The 21,896-nt window shown below is 56.7% G+C and overlaps 2 protein-coding genes and 1 long non-coding RNA gene across 5 annotated transcripts in view; 1 reads left to right on the plus strand and 2 right to left on the minus strand.

Annotated features, from left to right (window-relative positions):
* The window catches only part of LOC133768963 (uncharacterized), a 45,604-nt gene extending 39,835 nt beyond the window's left edge, over nucleotides 1–5,769 (minus strand). The window contains exons 1-2 of the long non-coding RNA XR_009867085.1: nucleotides 5,631–5,769; nucleotides 1,028–1,199 (exon numbers count right to left, since the gene is read on the minus strand). This is a non-coding gene — a long non-coding RNA (uncharacterized LOC133768963). The remainder of the gene's footprint in view (nucleotides 1–1,027; nucleotides 1,200–5,630) is intronic.
* SDCBP2 (syndecan binding protein 2) lies at nucleotides 5,756–13,781 on the plus strand. The gene is made up of 9 exons (XM_062203967.1): nucleotides 5,756–6,073; nucleotides 7,377–7,448; nucleotides 7,783–7,840; nucleotides 8,656–8,756; nucleotides 9,947–10,105; nucleotides 10,635–10,810; nucleotides 10,895–11,066; nucleotides 13,049–13,140; nucleotides 13,367–13,781. The coding sequence occupies exons 2-9, from the start codon at nucleotides 7,395–7,397 to the stop codon at nucleotides 13,419–13,421; spliced, it is 867 nt and encodes a 288-aa protein (XP_062059951.1). The 5' UTR covers nucleotides 5,756–6,073; nucleotides 7,377–7,394; the 3' UTR covers nucleotides 13,422–13,781.
* Nucleotides 13,782–14,375: 594 nt separating this feature from the next.
* The window catches only part of SNPH (syntaphilin), a 42,783-nt gene continuing 35,262 nt past the window's right edge, over nucleotides 14,376–21,896 (minus strand). For all 3 annotated transcript variants that reach the window (XM_062203964.1, XM_062203965.1, XM_062203963.1), the window contains one exon: nucleotides 14,376–18,644. In XM_062203964.1, the coding sequence (XP_062059948.1) occupies nucleotides 17,465–18,644 (1,180 nt within the window). In that variant the 3' untranslated portion in view covers nucleotides 14,376–17,464. The remainder of the gene's footprint in view (nucleotides 18,645–21,896) is intronic.

The raw sequence follows: 21,896 nt of genomic DNA on the forward strand, positions 1-21,896 counted from the left end.
CAGTATTTCTATTCTTTTTGGGCAGCAGGTGCTCAGTCAGGGGTCATGTCTTTCTTGTCCTGTCCCTGTTGCTTCCTATGTGGGACTCTTGGCTGCTGTCACAGGCAAGCTGAGCTCAGAGCTGAGGCCCAAGGCTACTGCAACTCTGCCAGGTTCATCACAGGGACAGTGACGTGGGCCTGCCTGGCCTGGTGAGCAGCATGATACTCACCTCACCCCGAGTGGGTGCTCTGTGTCATGCCTTAAGGGACTCCCCAGCAAATGGGTTTCCAGTCCCTCCCTGGGCACCAAGTGTGACAGGCACCCTTGACCAACCAAACCGACCAGGATCTAAACTAGATTCCTCCTCCTTTCCTATTTCACTCTACCTTTATATGATTATTTCAGGGAATAAGTACTACAGTTAAAGTTTTTAGAATTTAAAAGGTACCCAAAAAATATACTTTAAAAAAATCTGCCTGTAACACTGGCATCCCATATGGGCACTTGTTCAAGTCCTGGCTGCTTCACTTCTGATCCAGCCCCCTGCTAACGTGCCTGGGAGAGCAGTAGAAAATGGCCCAAGTGCTTGGGCCCCTGCCACCCACACAGGAGACCTGGATGGAATTCTTGGCTCCTGGCTTCAGCCTAGCTCAGTTCCAGCTGTTGCGACCATTTGGGGACTGAGCCAATGGAGTACCTCTCTCTTTCTCTCTTTGTAACTCTGCTTTCAAGGAAAAAAATATATATTTTAAAATCCCCTCACCCAGCACATAGCTCGCTAGTGCCCCTTCAGGAGACACCCAATGTGAATTCCCTCCTAAAACCATGAATCAGCTCCATCCTTACCAAAATCCTAAGCATTCGGAGCAAAACCTAATCTAAAACAAAACCACCACCCAGAAACAGGCACACACAAATGTAAGCTAAAAGCTGCCAGGCCACGCCCATCGAGACACGGCACCTTTCACGTAGTGCCACACTCACTTTCCAAACAACAAAAACAGAACGTGAGCGCAGTCACACCACCACAGTTCCACTCTCTCACCAGGGTCAGGAGCGCCTGCTCAGAGCGTCTTCCTCCGCAGACCGCACAGCCTTGTGATCTTCCGCAGACGACTTCTCCAGCGGGGCCGCAGGGCTGGGCATTTGGGTTTCCTACATTTTCCCAACTGGAAGCAATGCCGTCTAAGGCTCTGAGACCTCAAGGTCACAGATTTCTAGAGGCGAGAACGCTCAGTTACAAATTATGGCCATAATTACAAACTACGTTGTTGTTGTTGTCCAGAGTAACTTATTTGTAGCAAATGAACAGACCATAAGTAACTCAAAAATTATTCCCAACGTCGTGACCCCTTCCCCACCACTCAGGCAGGTAAAGTTATCTTATTTTAGGGGGAAATGAACACGTAAGAAGGGAAGTTCTTGGCCGGCGCTGCGGCTCAACAGGCTAATCCTCCGCCTTGCGGCGCCGGCACACCAGGTTCTAGTCCCGGTCGGGGCACCGGATTCTGTCCCGGTTGCCCCTCTTCCAGGCCAGCTCTCTGCTGTGGCCAGGGAGTGCAGTGGAGGATGGCCCAAGTGCTTGGGCCCTGCACCCCATGGGAGATCAGGAGAAGCACCTGGCTCCTGCCATCGGATGGGCGCGGTGCGCTGGCCGCAGCGCGCCAGCTGCGGCGGCCATTGGAGCGTGAACCAACGGCAAAAAGGAAGACCTTTCTCTCTCTCTCTCTCACTGTCCACTATGCCTGTCAAAAAAATTTTTAAAAAAATACAAAAAAAAAAAAAAAAAAAGGGAAGTGACATCTCTTGTACGAGTGGGCAGTAGCTGACACAGACACAGCTCAGAAACATGCTCCACCATAAGCTGTGTGCTACATCAAGTTTATGCTCCTACTGAGTGAAGACCTTAGTACTCAAGTGAAGCACAAGAGGACTTGTGGGTACTTTTTGATGCATCTGTTTCCTGTGGTGGGCTCCAGCCCAGATAGCTGGTGGTTTGGTATGGCCATTCTTTAGAGAGCCTGGATATCCCTCTGGTCAACTGTGTTCTCCATGATCAGCAGGACTAGATATCTAATCTGGATGAAGATTTTTTTGGGGAAAGGCCTAGAGGTCTTGGTTCATAGCCCGCTCAACGGCAGCTGTGGGTGCCCCAGCCCCAGCTCTATCTAGACCAAGACCAAAGGTCTCCTTGGGCCTTGCCACCTGTCATGTTTACCCAGCCACAGGGCCTGAGCTGGGCCCAGCCCAGCCCAAGTGAGTCACTGCACAAGAGGTGGGTACCACCCTTACTCGAGCAGGAACCAGCTGGGACAAGGGCCATCACCTTCGTGGGAGAACACAGTCTCGGCAGCAGCTGGAGGACACAGCAGCACCCGACTGCAGGTAAGAGCTGGCCTGAGCTGGGATAAGCAAGACCTGCCTCTCCCCTTCTGGGGTGTGCTCTCCTCACTCAGCTCTGGGTCGGGCTTTAGGGCTGGGGATTTCTTTGCATGGACATTATGAGGACCCAGGTCCTTATGACTGTGCTCAAGGCAGCGGGACCCACACTCTGCTCCTTGAAGTGGGTGCTGGGAAAGCTCAAAACCGAGGCTGCTTCCCCAACCCCAGGCCTCCACTCGCTATTTCCCTCTATGCCTGAAGCTGGTTTTCTATCAACCACCTCCTTGCCACCATAAGGAAAAGCCTGCTAGAGAAGCAGGCCAGGGCCTTTCCCTCTCCCAGAAGTGGTTTTCGCACCTAGAGACTAGAAACAGGCCAGTAGGGAGAACTGCATGAGGTGATGGACATGGTGAGCCATACGCCACCTCCACATAGCAGGGGCTAGGAACAGGGAGCTTAAATGAACCTGCTGTTTGCTGGCCAGGGCCCACGCTAGTAACAGAACCTATCTCTCACCTGGGCTCCCTGCTTCCATCTCTGCCCCTAGTCTAGTCTCCAAACATCAGCCAGTGTTAAAATGATACCTAGACCACAGCACTGCTGCTCTGTTCTCCAGTGGCTCCCACCTCACCTGGGTAAACATGCAAATCCACAGTCCCTATAGCATCTGGGCCTCTCACTACTTCTACTCCCCCTTGGCACAGCCTCCCTGCTTCAATGCTCTCTAAATACAATTGGCACTCCCACCCCAGGGCCTTTGCATGGCTGTGCCCTCAGACTGGGGTGCTCTTCTCATCTCTTTAGGCATTTACTCAATGTGCCCCCTCGCTTGAAATGAGGCTCTTCTGGTTTTCTTGTTCCCCAACCCCGTTCCACTCCCCCTGCCCCAGCACTTCCCACCACCCCCACAGCCCACAGTCACAAGCTTATTTACCCAGCTCCCACCAGAAAAGGGCACTTCTCAAGGAGCAATTTTCCCTTTGTTCGCTGCCTTATTGCTGGCACCGAGAACAGCACTTGGACTTCGGAGGCCCCCGGGAAGTTATGTATTGAATGAAAGAACAGAGAACTGAATGGCTATTACGGGCCAGGCACCAGCTCTTAAACAATCAATCTGAGGAGCATTACGGTACAAGCACTGCTACCCTTATTACAAAGGCAGAAGTGACGCCCCAGAGGCCAGCCTGCGCTCCTCTCTGCAGGTCACAGGCAGTCTGTCTGAACTCGTCCTGCTCCTCCCCTGCCTCCTCTGGACCTGGCTTCAGAAATGTGATTTGTGAAGTGGATGCTTTTTTTCTGGGGTGGGGGTGGGGGGGCACGCTCGTGGCCTAGCAACAGCCTTTTCTATTCCAACTCACAACTCCCTGGGCTAATTTGGCCCTGCAGGAGCTATTCCTCTGACACTCTAACCCACGCTTCCCTCCCACACGCTGTCTTCCCAAGGATGGATGAGCTGTCCACAGGAACAGGTGGGAGTCCCACAGTTTCAGCTCTTTGGAACAAAGTGTTCTCATTCCAAGTTCAAAGCTGAGGACTGAAAGCTCTTTCTTTTCAGCCCTGGTGATCTCCCAGGGACCCACTTGCCATTGTTTCAGTGGGAGCTCATCCGCTCCCATTAGGAAGTACAGGAGTGCCAGAAGGAGACCTGGAAGCTGCTGTGGGAAGGAAAATTTCTCCGGGAGGGAAGGGCCCGCTGGGCTCTCCTGGAAGCCAGTTCTTAGCAGCAGAGCCAGAGCCCTCTTCCCGAGGAGCCAGCCAGCCTTCCACTCTCCCCCGCCAGGGCAGCATGTCCTCTCCCTTTCTGGCCCGGGGCAGTGTCCAGCAGCAGGGAGGTTTCACTCACTGATCGCAAACACAGAGACTTTCAGGCTTTCTTTCCCTCTGTGTCCGCTTTTCCAGTCCTTGAAGAAACATTAACCAGCTGCCTGCTGTATTAGCACTGGCAATTCATAAATGAGTGACGATCCCTGACCAGTGAGGTAGACAGGCAAATACAGGGGAATTCCAAACCAGGAAATGCAACAGGTCCTGCTCACAATAGGTGCTTAATGAACATTTACAGAATGCAGGATAAATCGATAAATATGTGATTCGTTGTGGTCTAGAGCGTGGAGGGCTGCCGATCTCTGTGGGCAGGTGTGTGTGTGCGGATCTGGGGGAAGGGTGAGAACTGAAGAGGGGAGAAGAGTTCATTGGATGAACCAGGCGGAGGTGGAAGGCAGGAATGGCACTCAAGTCAGAGGGAACAGCACCTGCACAGTCGGGAGGCACGCACCAGCTGGCTGCGTGCAGGACTTACAGGTAGTCTGGAATGCATGTCATCACACTGAGCGTGGACGAGGGAGGAGGTGAGCCCGCAGACGTCGCCAGGAATGACAGTGTGGAAATCTGACTACCAGGTTGAAGTCTAGGATTTATCCTGAGGGCAAGAGCTGCGTGTAGCTTTGAGAGGAGGGACAAGCAGGAGCTGAGGGCTCCCACACTTCTGGTGCAGCCCAGGGGATCTGGCAGGGCTGCTGGGGGTTGGTAGTGCTGCTGGGCAAAACCTGTGGGCTCCCTTTAAATAACCTGCAGGAGGCAGCAGGACTGAGGCACGGGCCTCCCTGTCTCTGGACTGGCATCCTCCACTCCCGACAGCCTGAACCTCCATCCCGCAAGGGCCAGTCAGGGTCCTCCTTCCTCCAGGAAGCCTTCCTGGTTTGCCGTGGCCGTTCACATGCACTCTCTCCTGACCGCCTGCCTGCACGCCTTATAATGGGCAAAGGGTCTGGTCTCACTGGGGGAAGCCATCAGGCCGTCCCCTTCCGTGGGCAGCAGGGCCCAAACAGTCACAGAGAGCCAAGGTGAATCCGCGTGGGGCAAGGCGGGGCATTTTCAGCTCTGCCAAGCCGGAAAGCCGGTTCCCAGAGACGAGAAGAAAGTGACGTCACACTGGGTAGGAAACACATCATAGAGGAGCTTCCGAAGGCAGAGAGCCAGGGGGGGCTTGCTTTTCAGTACCAGCAACGAGCAGGGGGAGCTCGGCGCACAGCCTCGGCCTCCGTCCCTCCCGCAGCTGCCTCAGTACAGAATCCTGTAGGTCAGGAGGGGATGGCTCAACCCACCCCGCTCCCTCGAGGGCCGTAAATGGCGCTCAGAGGCCAGGTGCGTGAGAGCCAGGGCCCACTCGCTCCCTAGGAGCGCGACTGGACCCGCGTAACCTCCAACGTGGTGAAGGGGACCGGGGGCCCGACCTAGCCTTGCCATCCCTTACTCTGCTGCTTTACCTGAGTTCTTTTTGTGGTTGCCGGCGCCTGGAAAGCCTGAGGCCCGGCAGACTCTAGCGACCCACCCAGCCAGCCCCACAAGCGGCGTGAAGACATTTTCCGCTCCGCGGCCGCGGGGCGTCTTGGGAACGGCTCTGAGGCTGACAGCAAGACGCATGCGCCCCAGACTCCATCGCGCAGCTAGCGGAGGTTCTGCGCAGGCGCCGTAGCCCATAGCAACCGGCAGAAGGCGCTTTCCGCCGTTTCGAATGGCGAAGGTGTGGTAGGCGGAGTCTTTTGGGGGTCGTGCAGCGGTGTGACGCGTGGGTAGTCTGAGGCCAGCAGTGGAGGGCAGAGCCTGGAGACCGTCGGGGCTCTCTCCGGTGCCACTTATCAAAACTGCAAATAGAGAACGAGGGAACAAGCAGGTGCAGCCCGAGGCTACAGGCGACGACGACTCCTGGGTAAAAAAATAAATAAAAATCAATGTTAATAGGATATCATGTCTTTATAAAGGAGAAATGAAGAAAATGAAAATAATTTATAATAAAAGAATATGTAAACGCTCACACTGGATTACTTCCGATCATGCTTGTATCTAATTTGCCAGTGGGTTTGGATTTATTGGAAAACAATATGCAACTGAACTGCTCCAGGAGTTTATATTTGGCACCTTTTAAGAAAAAATTTATTTGAAACGCAGAGTGACAGCAGGATAGAGAGGGAGAGACATCTTGCCAACTGCTGGTTCACTCTCAAAATGCTGACAACAGCCAGGGCTGGAGCAGGCAGAAGCCAGGAGCCAGGAACTCCCTCCTAGTTTCCTACATGGGTGGCAAGGATCCACATACTTAGGTCATCATCCTTCTCAGGCACATTAGCAGGGAACGGGATTGGAAGCAGAGCAGCCAAGACGAATCAGGCACTCTGATGGGTTGTGGGCACTCTCACCCATTTGACCTCTTGACTCAATGACTAAATATATTTGTTTGCAAGTGTGGGGTCACTGTGACATCTACAAATGCAGACAGACAGAAGTGGTTAATTCTGATCCTGTACATACACCCCTAACAGGTCTGGAGCACAGCACATTCTCCGTGCACACCTGCTGGCTTGAGTAGCCAGGCCACGCTAGTGCATCTGAGCTTTGGGGCATACAGGGAAGCATGTAGCCCATGATCTCCCTTTCCTTCCAGCTTGTCCTAGGTAGGCCCTGGATCTAGATTCTACAGCCCAGTGTCAGAGGATCATGATGCTATGGAGTTTTTTTTTTTTTTTAAAGATTTATTTATTTATTTGAAAGAGTTACACAGAGAAGGAGAGGCAGAGAGATAGAGATAGACGTCTTCCATCTGCTGGTTCACTCCCCAATTGGCTATAATGGCCAGAGCTGCGCCAATATCAAGCTAGGAGCCAGGAGCCTCTTCCGGGTCTCCCACGCGGGTGCAGGGGCCTAAGGACTTGGGCCATCTTCTGCTTTCCCAGGCCCTAGCAGAGAGCTGGATCTGAAGTGGAGCAGCTGGGACTTGAACCGGCGCCCATATGGGATGCCAGCACTGCAGCCAGTGGTTTTACCCACTACGCCACAGCGCCTGTCCTTACTATGGAATTTTGTGAGGGAAGGCCATAGGCTCAGAAACCACACAGACTGGCTCAAACCCCAGTGCCCTCCTTTCTAAAGCGGGGATAATAACACCTTTGGCTGTCCTTGTCCCGCCTGAGTGTAGCCTGGCACCCTCACCCCTCCTCATGCCCTGGACTCTGCAGGTGTCTCAGGGAGCAGCCATGTCCGCCCTGTACCCATCTCTGGAGGACCTGAAGGTGGACCAGGTCATCCAGGTAAGCCATCTGCTGCAGGATGTGTGTGGATGGGGTTTGGCATGCTCCAGCCTGGAAGCCCCTCCCTCCCTCCCTCCATCCCACTGCCCTGTGGTCCCAGAGAGGGTTTGGCACCTTGGGACTTTGGAGCTCAGAACTTGGTTCAGAGATGGGCCTTGCTAACTGGGTTGTGATACTTGGGGAGTGTGGGCCCCAGGAGAACCCCCTCCCGGGGATGGGCACATCTGCAGAAGCCAGTCTCTGTGAGCTCTGAGGGCACACAGGCCCCGCCCCAAGTGGTCCACACTCACATTGCCTGGACCGGCAGCTGACCGCACTGCCCGTGCTTCCGCAGGCCCAGTCCAGGATGCCTGCGCTGCTGCTCCCGGCGGCAGCCACCTCCACGTCTCCAGGTGAGTCTCACGCACCCCACAACCTGTAAGACTCTCCCTGCCCCACCCCCGCCGAATGCTCTGTACATCCTGGAGGGTCCCAGGCACCAGGGGAGACTTTGAGGCGCTGGGGAGGCCTTGGTCTGGGGCAGGGCAGTAGCAGCCCGAGGCCTCGGCCTCCTCTCCTCTGGCGGTTTCCAGGTGCTTATCTCTCACTTGCTACCCATGCACATGGGCCTCACGTGCATTCCACCCTCACCAGAAGCCTTTAAGGGGACACCAGGAAAGCTGGCTTAGAGAGGGCAGGGACTTTCTGATCAGAGGAGCCCTGTACCCTTGGGAGATCCCTGGAGGTGCTCAGGTGGTCCTGATGCAGGTCCTGTGGTGGCAAACTTGAACTCAGGGCCTGCACTCGCTCTCCCATTGTGTGGTCTGTCTCCCCCACATTCTGGGGTGGGGGTACCCTTGGGTCAGACACCTGCCCTCTCCCGGCCACAGTCTGTGGATGTCCTGAGGCCCCAGCGCCAGCACTGTTCTTGGTGTCCCATGTCCAGCCGCAGCTGAATGCCAAGGTGGTAACTGATAGACTTGGTGTCCCAGGCCAGCCCTGGACAAAGGCAGACGCCTGCCCTGCAGATCTTTAGAGGAGGCCACATCGCCAGCAAGTGCCTGGGGAATGAGTGCTCCCAGGGACCCGTGGCAGTCCTGGGAGGAAACAGCATCCTCACACTCCATCTCTTCTAAAAATGAGTGGCCACACCGGAGCGCGACAGAAAGGGTCGTGGCCACACCCTTGAGTGACACCTCTCTGCTTCCTTGCTTCCCTCCCCAACCAGTTTTGTACCCAAACCTGGCGGAACTGGATAGTTACATGGGCCTTTCCCTCTCCAGCCAAGAGGTCCAGCAGAGCTTGTCTCCGAGCGCCGAGGGGAGCACGGTGCGTATCCGCCTCCTGCCTGCCTTCCTGGTCTTGCCGCTCCGGCAGACTTCCTGTGTCCCTGTCTTTCCGTCTCCTCTTTCCCCCAGGATTCTTGGGGCTCTGTTTCTCAATGCACTTTCCATTGTGAGCCCTCATGAAAAGCAGCCTGGGGTTTCCATGGTTTCCTGTAGGGGCCTGCCCTTTGACCTCTGGCTTCAGGCTGCCAGATGGGATGAGAGCCCAAGCTTGGGGCCCCCCAGTGCAGGCTGCCTGTGACACAGGAGTAGCTGCGTGGACAGAAAGACAGAGGGCAGGGGCTTGTCACCCACGATGTCATCTGTGAGTGGCAGCACTTTTATTTCTCCCTTTCTAATCCGCATGCCCGATGCCCCTTACTGCGCGGGCTGGGTCTTCCAGCGCTATTTAAGAGTAGTCGGGCGGCGCCGCGGCTCAGTAGGCTAATCCTCCGCCTTGCGGCGCCGGCACACCAGGTTCTAGTCCCGGTCGGGGCACCGATCCTGTCCCGGTTGCCCCTCTTCCAGGCCAGCTCTCTGCTGTGGCCAGGGAGTGCAGTGGAGGATGGCCCAAGTGCTTGGGCCCTGCACCCCATGGGAGACCAGGAGAAGCACCTGGCTCCTGCCATCGGATCAGCGCGGCGCGCCGGCCGCAGCGCGCTACCGCGGCGGCCATTGGAGGGTGAACCAACGGCAAAAGGAAGACCTTTCTCTCTGTGTCTCTCTCACTGTCCACTCTGCCTGTCAAAAAAAAAAAAAAACAGTAGTCGGGAGAGTAGACACCCCCACCTCGCCCTGCCTCTTAAGGGGAAGCGGTTGATAAGTTTTTATACTTTTAGCTTAATTTTTTATAGCAAAAATAAAATTGAGTCCTTTTATCCTCAATTGCACCTATTTGCTGTGAATTTATTTTCCATTTTAAGTGGTTTTAAACTTTTCTTTTCCTGATCCCAATTTCCCTTGGAAATTAAGAGTCCCCTTCCTGTATCCCGGTCCCTGGCTCTTTAGGACGTGGACTTTGACGCCCCCTAGTGGCTCCACGAGGCCACGTTGCCCTCGGCTCCTGCGGAAAAGAGCTGCGGGGGCGGGACCACTCCACCTCCTTTCCCCATCCCCACCCCCATCCGTGGTGACCCCGATGTTAGGGGGCACCCGAGGGCCGGGCTGACCCCTTTGCCCTCCTGTTGTCTGCAGGTAGCCGTCTCTGGCTCCTGGGCAGGCCAGGTGGTGGCACCCGTGTCCGGGAACAACCTGGGCGTGCGGCGTGCGGAGATCAAGCCTGGGGTGCGGGAGATTCACCTGTGCAAGAACGAGCAGGGCAAGATTGGGCTGCAGCTGCGCGCCATCGACAAGGTAGGCGGCCCGCCGGAGCCCGGGGGCCTCTAGAAGGGGCCCCGGGTGCAAGCGCTCCTCCAGCTCCAAGAGCAGGCAGCACTCTGGCCCCCATGGCTGCTCTGGCCACCCCTCCTCCCCCAGAGGCCCAGGCCCAGTGCTGCCTGGGGCGGGGACCCCTCCCCCTCCCCCATCCCACCAGACCCTCCATGGGCTGTGATCGTCAGAGACCACCTTCCTCCTGTGACCCTCCCTGCGATCCTCCATAGACCGTGGAAGCCAGGGAAGCCAGGTGCCTCTGGGAGAGGCCGTGTGGCACAGTGGTTAGGGTGCGGCCTTGGGCTGGGTGTGAAATCCTGACTCCCCTCCTCCCAGCTGTGCAGTTGGGAGTGATTCCTCCTAAGAGCAGGGGACCATTGCACCTGCTGGGGAGCTGTGGTCCTGGTACCCTGTAGCCCCAGGAGGACTCGGCGGAAAGCCACAGCTTGGAGGAGTGGTCTGAGCCCAGGTGGGACCAGGGACACTGACTCTGGGACCCTGCCTCTCCCAGGGGGTCTTTGTGCAGCTGGTTCAGGCCAACACCCCCGCGTCCCTTGTGGGGCTGCGCTTTGGGGACCAGATCCTGCAGATCAACGGGCAGGACTGCAGCGGGTGGAGCACGGACAAAGTCCACCGCGTGCTGAAGAAGGCGTTAGCCGAGAAGATCGTCATGGTTGTTCGCGATAGGTGAGTGGCCAGGCCTGAGGACCGCTCAGTGTGACCCAAGCTGCGTCCCCAGCCAGGCCCAGCTCACCATGTGTCCCCCGCCAGGCCATTCCAGCGGACTGTGACCATGCACAAGGACAGCGCAGGCCATGTGGGCTTCTTCATCAAGAAGGGCAAGATCACTTCCTTGATCAAAGGGAGTTCCGCAGCCCGCAACGGGCTGCTCACCAACCACTACGTGTGTGAGATCAACGGGCAGAACGTCATCGGACTCAAGGTAGACGCCGCAGGGCTGCTGCTTCCACACCCTCAGGCTGCTGTGAGCAGGAGACAAAACAGGGTGCCCAGCGCATAGGAAGCACTCAATAGACAGCAGCTGTGTACTGACCCGGGAGGCCAGCAGTGCCATGGGAAGAAGGCAAGGATGAGTGTGCGCAGGTGGCCACGGGCTGCATGGCCGCCCCCTTCCTTTGGTGGCCCTTGGTTGGTGGTGGCATCCATACCCCTGTTCATAGGAGTCTTTTAGAAATGGTGCTCGTGTCTCAGGAGTGGGGTGTTGCATCGATACGAAGTGAGAAGGAGCAGGGGTGTAGGGCCAGGGCTGGAGGCCGAGTGTCTTCTGGGCCCATGGGCAGGGAGGAGCCGTGCGAACCCGTGAACCCAGCGCCACAGGAGCTGAGAGTGGCTCCTCATCCGGCCTGTGATTTCTGTGAGCGCCCCTTCCCATCCTGCAGCCACAGCTCCCTCTGCAGAAGGGCCTGCGTGGCTCAGTCTTATCCGGTTGTCTGCTCCCCACTGGGGCCATCACCGAGCCGCCCAGGCACGAGTCTGCCTCTGTGCGCTTGGCAGGCTCCTCACCTGCCTTGGAGACTTGTTCAGGTGGCTCATGCCTGCCCAGGGTGTCTCCTGCTGCCGCCCCCTGGCCCGTCGCCCAGGGTCGGGCAGGGCGCTGCGCAGGAAGCTCACCAGAGTTAAAACGTCCGTTTGGGGATACAGGTTCTTGAACAGCTTGAGCTTTGCCACCACAGAGACCCCTGCTCCTTTCAAAGCTTCCAACTCTGTGATCTCAGCTCTTCTCCGAGCAGCCATTCCGAGCTGTGGATCTGTCCTCCTCCCTGGTGGCCCGGGATGTGGTCATGACCTTGTCCACTGCACCACGGGGCCTTGAGAGGCTTTTAGGGACCGGATTTATCCCTTGCCTGAGCTGCCCCAGCTTTGAGTCTCGGGATTGTTTATCCTTGCAAAGTTTGGTATTTCCACCCTGCGGCCATTACTAGTCCTTATTAGCACACTTTCTCCTATTTGTTCTGGAACAACTAAGGCGAGCATATCTGGATGGCATGGGTGCGAAGTGCAGGGTGCTCGGCTGGAGTCGGGGCCAGAGGCTCTACTGGGCCCTAGCCTCGGGGTTTGGACTGTCTGGCACACCTTGCTCAGTAACTTAATTATCTTTTAAAAATCATTTATGTATGTATTTGAGAGGCAGAGGGACAGGAGAGAAAGAAAGAGATGGAGAGAATGCTTCCCTCTGCAGGTTCACTCTCCAAATGCATACAGTGACAAGGGCTGGGCCAGGCGAAGCCAGGAGCTAGGAGCTCAGCCCAGGTCTCCCATGTTGGTGGCAGGGACCTAAGTACTTGAGCCATCACCTGCTGCCTCCCACGGTCTGCATTAGCCGGAAGCTGGAGCCAGGAGCTGGAGGCAGGACTTGAACTCAGGTACTCTGCTGTGGGATGCAGGTGTCTTAACCACTAGGCTAAACACACACACACACACACACCAGTGCCTTTTCGTTTCTTGTTCTCTCACCATGATCTGAGGGGCTTCTGTCAATGAGACATTAGAGGAAGAGGCTCAGGCTGGCCAGACAGCAGGGTCTGTGGGCAGGCAGGTGCACTTGATGTCTCCCACTGGCTGGTTTACTCCCTTGTGCTCTGGGCCAGAACCCAAGTGTTTCTGGGGCCAGAGAGATGGGATGGAAAGGGAAGGAGAATGAGGTTTGTGCGGCTGTGCTGTGTGTTGGGGCCACAGCATGTGTGCGCCCCGTGCCTTCAGGAGAGTCTGGGGAGCAGCCCACCTACTTGACCCAGGTCCTGAGGTGGGAGCCCACAGTCTTGCTTGAGAAAGACCTCACCTGCCAGGGTTGGAGGCAGCCTGGCATCAGGTGTCAGTGCCACCCTCTAGCATCCACACAGGGGCCTGCAGAGCTGCCCAGGCTCCTGGTTCCCAAGAGTGACTGCTCACTGGTTTCCTTTTCAGGACAAAGATATCACAAAGATTTTGGGCACAGCTGGGAACGTCATCACCCTGACCATCATCCCCTCTGTGATCTATGAGCACATGGTCAAAAAGTAAGTCTTCCACCTGCCTGCGGTTCACCTTGCACCTCCCGGCCCACCTGGGCCTGCCCTGCCCTGCCCTGCCCTCCTCTTTCCCTTCCTCCAAGGGGGACTGCTGGCTGCTGGAGATTTGGTCTCAGACCTGGGAGTGAAGGCCCGCAGCGGGTGCACAGGCTATGTGGGGTGGACAGGGGGAGGAGCTGGCAGCCTTGCCCACTGTCACTGTTGCTATCTCCAGGTTGTCCCCAACCCTGCTCCACCGCACCATGGACCACTCCATCCCAGATGTCTGAAGCCACGAGGCCTCGGGCCCGCCCACCGTCCTGCAGGTGGGGGCAGCTGCCCTGGGCTGACAGACAGATTGCAGCTGGCTTCTGCCTGGGGTTGGGGCCGCCGTAGGGGTGGGCAGTGTTCCAGGCGGGTGGACACGAGCTCGGGAATGGATCCTTCCCTTATGCACAAAGCCTGGGACACTTGGCTGGGCTGAGGCCCAGTTCTTGGTCCTGGTTTAAATGCTGGGCATGTAGGCAGCCAGCTGCACACTTTTCAAGATTCCGCCTGAACCAGGAAAGCAGCTCCACGTGTTGAGAACTCTTGGTGAGTTCTTATGTGATCTTATGTGATCTTCCACACGGTCTGCGTGCAGCCGTAATCCTCACTGTCTTCTGATTAAATATTTGATTTCAAACAAGATCTTTTTCTCAGAGGTCACGGAAATGCATTGTCTCATGACAAGCCAGGGCTGGTTTTCTTTGAAACTGACCCAGGCTGCGTCGCTGCCCCCGAGAGAGCGGTGATTTGGTTCTGTCACTTGCCGCCTGCTGGCTTGGCGCAGGGATGGCTGGAACTGGGGGGACTGTGAGGACTGTGGGGCAGCAGGGCTGGGAGGGGAAGCACTAACTTTGGGGGTCCCCCAGAGTGGCCCTAGCTGCTTTCTGCGTCTGGAAATGGGCATGAGAGCCCACTTCAGAGGCCGCTGGAGGAGGCAGTGTGCTGTCCTCACGGTGCCCGGCAGCGTCTGACGCCAAGGGTGGGTGGAGGGAGGGGGCTGTAGACCTTGTGCCTGACTCCCCGTGGGAGTGGCGCCCCACGCCTTGCAGGGCCTTAGGGGCTCTCTGCTTCCCCCTGCATCAGGGCAGAGGCTGCCACCTGGCTTTCCCTGTGCTGGGGAGGACACCAGCCCCGCAGCCCCGCCTCCTTAGAAAACCACCGCGGTGTAAAGAAACAGCCGAGGGCCTCACCAGGTTTTCATGCTTTAATTCAGAGCTGTCTGAGGCAGCTACAACTCTGTCTGAACAAAGGACACAGACGACGACGACGAGAGTGATGACCCCTCCCCACCTACCCCCTTCCCACAGCCCCTGGACTCGCTGTCAAGGGGATGGCCCAGTGGGAGAGTGCAGTGTGACCCGTGTGCACTGTTCCCAAGGTCAGCAAGGGAGGTGTGGGCCTGCTGGGCACAGGCCCCTTGGAAAGCCTTGGTCCCAGAACCTGTGGTTTGTGCCCGTGCCCCTCCCCCACAAAGTGCTGCCAGACCCCCGTGTCAGTGGCGAGGGAGAAGGGTGTTCCAGTGAGAAGCTCATTATTCCCTTGGGGGATATCTATACTGAACTCCACTCAGGGCCAGCTCTCCCATGTGGAAGCTCAGGTTCAACTCCCAGTTTCTTCCTGAGCCAGGACATGTGAGCTGCTCTGGCCAGGGATATTGGAACTAAGGAGAACTCGCTTCTGGCTGCTGGATTCCAAGGGACCAGCAGTTCCAGAAAGTGGATCCTGGGGATATTGCTCTGCAGGGCTTAATCAGCAAGGGGCTGGAGAGAGGGAGACTCCAAGGATTTCTGCTCCAGGAGCCATGGGCAGGAGGGCAAGGTCCCACCCACCAGCAGGAGGAGATATAAAGCATTAAGCAGGAAGGCAGAGGAGAGCATTGGAGGACAGTGCTCTCAACAGGAAGCCCAACCCTGACCCCAGCCTGGTCACCCCAGCCCCACACCCTGTGCCCTGGGACTGGGAGCCTGAGCCAGCAGCTGCTGTGCACCCACCACTTGGAGCACAGCGCTGCACCTTTTGCATAGATGCGGGATTCAGAGTGCACACACACAGGCATGCATGCACGTGGGAGCCGGGCCAGGGCCACTGGGCCAGTGTGCCTCCAGAGTCTGTCCCAGGGATGGGCAGTGAGCTGCCTCCTCCACCCGCAAGGAGAAAGGCCCTGGGAGGCCCCACCAGAACCCCTAAAAGAGAGCATCCTCAACACAGTGGTCAGGACCCCTGATGACCCACACAGGCAGGCCTCAGGCCCAGCGATGCTCAGCCCTTCACAAGGGCTTTCTCTAGCAGGAAAACAGGAGCAGAATGGTCCATGGCCCCGGCCCTGTCCACGTCCACCAACGCAGACACAACGGGAAGGCCACACACAGCAAAACACAGACAGGAGCAGGGGGCCACAAAGCTTGACTGAATTCCAGTGGTGAAAATATATAGGCTTTATGTTGTCAAATATAGTTCATACATTTATTTTTCCCAGCAGAGCTTGGGCTATTTCTAAGGAGATGCTATGCGTCTCTGTGAGCACATGGCCAGGGGGGCTGGGTCCGTGGCCAGGCCTGGCTTGGCTTTGGATTGGTTTGTCCCCTGCCTCTCCATGATACAACCTAGTGTTCTGTGGGGTACCCCCAGCCAGGCCCCAGTCATTCGGGTTTGGTTATGGTTGGGGCAAGGGGGTGCGTGCTCCCCAAAAGCTGGCTGGTCTGAGCCCCGATCGAGGCATGGCAAAGGGGGCCTGTGCCCCATGGCTGGGGTGGCTGTTCACGCCCAGCCCATGCAGGTGCCCCCTTGAGGGCAGGGCCCAACAGTCAGGCAACAGCTGCTGGGCAGCAGGGAGAGGGGCAAGCGACCTTGGCAGAGAACCAGAGTGGCCCCTAGGCCAGGGGGGCAGGTGAGACATGGGGTCCCACCAGCCCCACAACGTGGGTCTAACCTCTGAAGACGGGGTGGGGTATGCAGGTGGCTGTGACCCCTGTGGGGAAGAGAAGCCATTTTGTTTGGTAAAATATCATGGTCATCAAATGTCAGCAGCTTTGCTGGGGGACTCAGATGTCTTGGTGGAGGAGGAGGGAGACAGCGAACCTTCTCAGGCTGCCTGGGATTGGAGAGTGAGCAGGGAAGCTGCAGGCTCCTGCCCAGCCTGGCACACCCCTGCCCTGGGGAAACGCATCCCAGGGCGCCCTGCTTTGGCCTGGACCAATATCATGGCTTTGATCCTCCCGTCTTGTGGCTCTCCTGCTGGGATTCCCACCCTTCCTCAGAGGCAGGGGGTCTCTGAGTTAGGAAACCTCACCCTGAAAGTAAGCAGCCAGCCACCTCCTCGGAGATCCAGGGATGGGTGAGAATAGTGCAAAGCAGGAGTTGGGCCCGAGGCCCCCGGAGACATTTGGGGTGGGCTCCAGGGGCAGTCATGGCCTCGGGCTTTTCCATCGAGCTGAGGATTCCTGAGTGCAGCCCCTCCCTGACTGCAGATGAGGGGCCTCGTGTCGGGAGGCAGAGGCGCCCCGGACCCTACATCCTCTTCTTGGGCTGATGAATTCTCCAGACGGGAGCTGGGGCTCAAGCACAGACTGTCGGGCTAAGCTATCTCCCAGGAAGGAGGGTCCAGGACAGTCCAAAGCGCCAAGAGGAGAGCGGACGCTGGGAAGGCCTGGGGTCAGCAGACACCAAACCCGCACTGCTGCCTGCCCCCACACGGTCTTTCCTTAGGCTTGTGGCCTTGACTGTGCTTCAGACTCCCACAGCGGGGGGGCAGGTTAAGGAGGCTGGATCTTCAGTCCTCGGGTCAGATACCTGCCCTTGGGGCCCTGACTGCCTCAGCTGAGCAGTTACTACTGGCTCAGAAGCCTGGGTGGAGGGCGAGGACAGGCTTGGGAGAAGCATGGAGAGAGCAGTGTGCAGGCCAGGATGGTGCAGGCAGGGGAAGCCTGGACGGGCAGTGCAGCCTCCCCCAGATACACACAGCCAGAGACTTCCTGAGCTGGGTCTGCCCTGTCTGCAGGGCCAGGGGGACAGAGGGGCCAGGCTGGGACCCTCGCAGCCTTATCTTTCTGTACTTTGTCCAATCAGGGTGCCTCCTTACCTTTTTCTTTGTCAATGTTTTGGGGTACCTTTCCCAAACCTTATTCCCAGTCCCAGACACTAATATCCTGGGGAGAAAAAAAAAAAACCCAAAAAACAGTTCCAAACAAAAAACTAAATAAATAAGATGATGTCCCAGGGGGAATGGGTGGCGGGGGAGAGCATCTCTACGATACAATCACTGGTCAGGCCGCCTGGGACGGGCCCCTCAGAGCTGGGAGCCACCGCCTGCAGAGCTGGGACCCGGCTGGCCCAGCGAGCGGCAGCTGATCCTGCGGATGGAGTGCAAGGCCACGGTGCAGCAGCCCCGCAGCAGGGAGCTGATGTTGTAAATGGGCTGGCCCTGGCGCCGCTGGGAGCGGCAGAGCCAGGCCACCGTGGGCACGGCTGGCACCACCACGGCCAGCAGATCCACGAGGTAGTGGCGGCTCCAGTAGCTCTTGGGCTCCTTCTCAGCAGAGGCTGTGGCCTCTTCCTCCTCTTCCACGGGGCACACCACGCTCACTGATGGGCCAGGGTTGGGGTTGGCGCTGGGATGGTGTGGAGTAGGCCCGCAGGTGACGGGCTCCGGGGTCTCGAGCTCATCACCCACGGTCACCACCACTGCTGAGTTAGGGTCTCTGGGCCCTGGGGGGTGGGGGCCTGGCTCTGGGCACCTGTCCTCTGACTCGAACACTGTCCCGTAGACCTGGGCCTGGGTCACTTTCTCCAGGATGGTGTCCAGGTCAGGCTGGTACTGTGCGAAGTCTGTCTGGATGGCACGCTCCTGCATGCAGCTGGCCTGCACGCCAGCCTCCATGCCACACAGCAGCTTCTCGCAGGTGTTGCTGGCGGGGAAGCGGGGGCCCAGGCTGAAGGAGCCGTGCAGTGAGGTCTCCTCCGGGCCGCAGTCCACCCCCGACGACAGCAGGCTGCTGGCCTCCAGGGCATCCGTCCGGCTCAGCGAGTCATCGGCGGCTGCATAGCCGCTGTCAGCTCCATCCTCGGCGGAGGCGCTGGGGGGGTCCCCGGGCTGGCGGTCACCACAGACGGCCGGGTCACTCAGCTTGGTGTAGGTGGAGCTGCGGGTGAGGGAGCGGGCAGGGGAGCCGCCGGCCGACTCCCCGGTGCCGTCCTCCTTGGCTGTGCCACTCTGGGCCACCTCCAGGCTGTGCAACAGCGTCTCCAGCTTCTTGTTCTGGATGTTGATGTCCACAAAATACTGCTGCAGCCCCTTGTCCTTGTCAATCAGGTTGTTCTTGACAGTGTCAATGACCTGCTTGAGCTGCTTGATCTCCTTGCGGGCCTCCTTCAAGGCCAGCTGGGCCTCCACACGGTGGCACTCCTCCTCGATCCAGTCCTCCTGCATGCGGGACAGCTGCATCTTCAGGTCATCAATCTCAGTGTCCCTGCGGGCAGATGACACACGCACGCTCACTGCCTGCCTGCCCTGCCACGGCCACCAGGTCACCAAGGACAGGGACTCAGAGCTAGCGACAAAAGCAGCAACTCAGCGCCTTATTCCTCTTTGTCTTCTACAGGGTGGAGTGAGCATGGGTGGGGAGTGTAGCCCAGGGGTGACACAGGAGAGACAGCGGGAGATACTACTTGCACTTACTTCCCAGAGGCCAAAACACAAATTAATTTAAGGTTTAAATCAATCATCAAGACAACAAGGAAGATTCTCAGGTTTCAGGGGCTACTGCTTTAAAAACCTAACACAATCTTAATGTTATGCACATAGTCACACACAAGGAAACCTCTGCTCTGCAGAATGGGATGTGGCCATCAGAGAAGGTTGTGAAAATGCCCCTGGAGGAACATTTGACAGGAGGCCCCTGGGGAGGGGAGTGAGGGCTGGGGAGGGCTTGCTGATGGCTTCTCAGCATCCCTCAGTGGAAGGATGAGAAGTGGTGGATGGGTGGAAGGGGAAGTATGAGAACAGCAGGGTTATCTTTTCATCGGTGATAGAAATTTCTTCTTTGTAGCTACCGTACAGAGGAAATGCTGAAGAGAGAAACAAGAAAGACACAGAGCTACCCTTGGCAAACCAGACAATGGGCAGACTCAGCTACCCACTGACCCACTCAGACTCGTTCAGCTCCCCTAGTCACAGGCAAGTCCAGGGCAAAGAGAGGGAGGTGAGACCAAAACAACAACAACAAACCTCAGGGACAAGCCTGTGGCCTAGCAGTGAAGACACTGGTCAGGATACCTGAGTACCACATCAGAGTGCCTGGGATTCATACCCTCTTCCAGCTCCTGACTCCAGCTTCCTAATAATGGGCCCTCTGGGAGGCAGTGATGATGGCCCAAGTACTTAGGTCCCTGCCATCCACAAGGAAGACCTGGAGTTTCTGCCTCCCAGCTTAAGTCTCAGCCCATCACCAATGTCATGGGCATTTGAGGAGTAAACCAGCAGATGGCAGCTGCCTGTCTCTTTCTCTCTCAAGTAAACTTTTAAAAAATATTTAATTTTATTTGAAAGGCAGAGTTACAAAGAGAGAGGGAGAGACAGAGAAAGATCTTCCATTTACTGGTTCACTCCCCAAATGGCTGCAATGGCTAGAGCTGGGTCAGACCGAAGCCAGGAGCCAGGAGCTTCATCTGGGTGTCCCATGAGAGTGCAGGGGCCCAAGTAGTTGGGCCATCCTTTGCTGCTTTCCCAGATGCATTAGCAGGGAGCTGGATTGGAAGTGGAGGAGCCAGGAATTGAACCAGTGCCCAAAAGGGATGCTGGTGCTAATGGAGACAGCTCAAACCGCTACTCTGCAGAACCAGTTCCTCTCAAATTTTTTAAAATATAGAAATCTGGTGCCAGTGCTGTGGCATAGTAGGTAAAGCCTTCTCCTGCAGTGCTGGCATCCCATATGGGCACTGGTTCAAGTCCCGGCTGCTCCACTTCCAATCCAGCTCTCTACTATAGCCTGGGAAAGCAGTAGAAGATGGCCTAAGTCCTTGGGCCCCTGCACCCACATGGGAGACCTGGAAGAAGCTCCTGGCTCCTTGTTTGGATCAGCCTATTGCGGCCATCTGGGGAGTGAACCAGTGGATGGAAGACTCTCCTCTCTCTCTCTCTCTCTCTTCTTCCCTCCATCCTTTCCTCCCTCCCTCCCTCTGTAACTCTGCCTTTCAAATAAATAAGTATAAATCTTGGCTGGCGCCGTGGCTTAACAGGCTAATCCTCCACCTTGCGGCGCCGGCACCCCAGGTTCTAGTCTCGGTTGGGGCGCCAGATTCTATCCCGGTTGCCCCTCTTCCAGGCCAGCTCTCTGCTATGGCCCGGGAAGGCAGTGGAGGATGGCCCAAGTGCTTGGGCCCTGCACCCGCATGGGAGACCAGGAGAAACACCTGGCTCCTGGCTTCGGATCAGCGAAATGTGCCAGCCGCGGCGGCCATTGGAGAGTGAACCAACGGCAAAAAGGAAGACCTTTCTCTCTGTCTCTCTCTCTCACTATCCACTCTGCCTGTCAAAAAAATAAATAAAAAATAAAAAAAATAAGTGTAAATCTTTAAAAAAAGAATAAGAAGAAGGCAGGCTGCTGTGGGAATTATGAGTGTGAAACTAAATAAATGTAGAGGTGAGGAGTGTGACAGCAGGGCAAGAACGGCCACAGGTTCCTGCCAGAGTCACCAGAGAACAGCCAGGGAGTTGAGTTGTGGGCATCTTACCCAACTGCATGGGGCAGATGGCTCAGCCATGGGCAGGCCCAGGGAAGGAAGCCGGGAGATGGTGCCACCTGCTGCCTGAAGACAAGAGTGGGAGAGGCCATGCAGAACAGGGCATTGTGGGAAAGGCAATGGGAATTAAAACCAGAAATACATGCTTCCCAGACACGGAGACCATTACACCACCTGTTACCTCCTGCAGTTCAAAACCCCAACAGATCCCAACTGCATTGGCCACATGGCAGAGTTCTGGTTAGGAACACTGCCATGCAATTGTGTGGTTCCAGTTACAGGGAATTCCAGAACAGACAAATTCACAGAGATAGCAAGAGGAGGTTTCCAGGGGCCTGGTGGTTGCAGGGGAATGGGAGTGCCTGCTAATGGGAATGGGGTTTCTACTGGGAAATAACAAGATTATGGAATGACAGTGGTAATGACTGCACAACTCTATGACTCCAAGAACCATCCAGTTGAACACTGTACCTTGCTGAATTGTATGGTATGTCATTTATATCTTAACAAAGCTGTGATACATTTTAACAAGACAAGAATAGAAAGTGGTGTGTTCTCTGCCCTGAGCTCCAGCATCTGGCTCTGGATAGGCTGTGTGTTTGACAGACACTACCCAGAGAAGGATGGCTAAGATAAAAGGTGCCCAGGGGCAGCCCCAAAGCAAAGCCACCAGGCTGCAAAGACCAAGGCTGGAGGTCAGGATAGAGCAGCTTCAGCTCCTTGCATCATCTATGGGCAGGAAGTCGGTAAAGAGGAAAGTTTCTGGGGCCTGAACTGGTGGGCCAGGAGCCTTCTGGAACTCACTTGGGTGGAAGCAAAGGTGGGATTAAGGGTAGTTTCCTCCAACAGAAACAGGTGAGCCAGAAAGAAGCCCTGTGCCAGGAGCCAGGGCGTAAGTCATAGCCCAAAGGGGCTGCCAGGCTAAGGCTAGGAGAGCTCTGACACAGGTGGGAGGCCCAGACAGACAGGCTGTTAAGGGA

Source organism: Lepus europaeus, chromosome 10, assembly GCF_033115175.1.
Source record: "Lepus europaeus isolate LE1 chromosome 10, mLepTim1.pri, whole genome shotgun sequence".
Classification (NCBI taxonomy): Eukaryota; Metazoa; Chordata; class Mammalia; order Lagomorpha; family Leporidae; genus Lepus; species Lepus europaeus.

Excerpts from the sequence above, each read along its gene's own strand:
- SDCBP2 (XM_062203967.1), top strand. The coding sequence starts at position 7,395 with ATGTCCGCCCTGTACCCATCTCTGGAGGACCTGAAGGTGGACCAGGTC. Across the intron at positions 7,841-8,655 it reads AGCCACCTCCACGTCTCCAG|TTTTGTACCCAAACCTGGCG; the intron begins GTGAGTCTCACG and ends CTCCCCAACCAG. Across the intron at positions 10,106-10,634 it reads AGCTGCGCGCCATCGACAAG|GGGGTCTTTGTGCAGCTGGT; the intron begins GTAGGCGGCCCG and ends TGCCTCTCCCAG.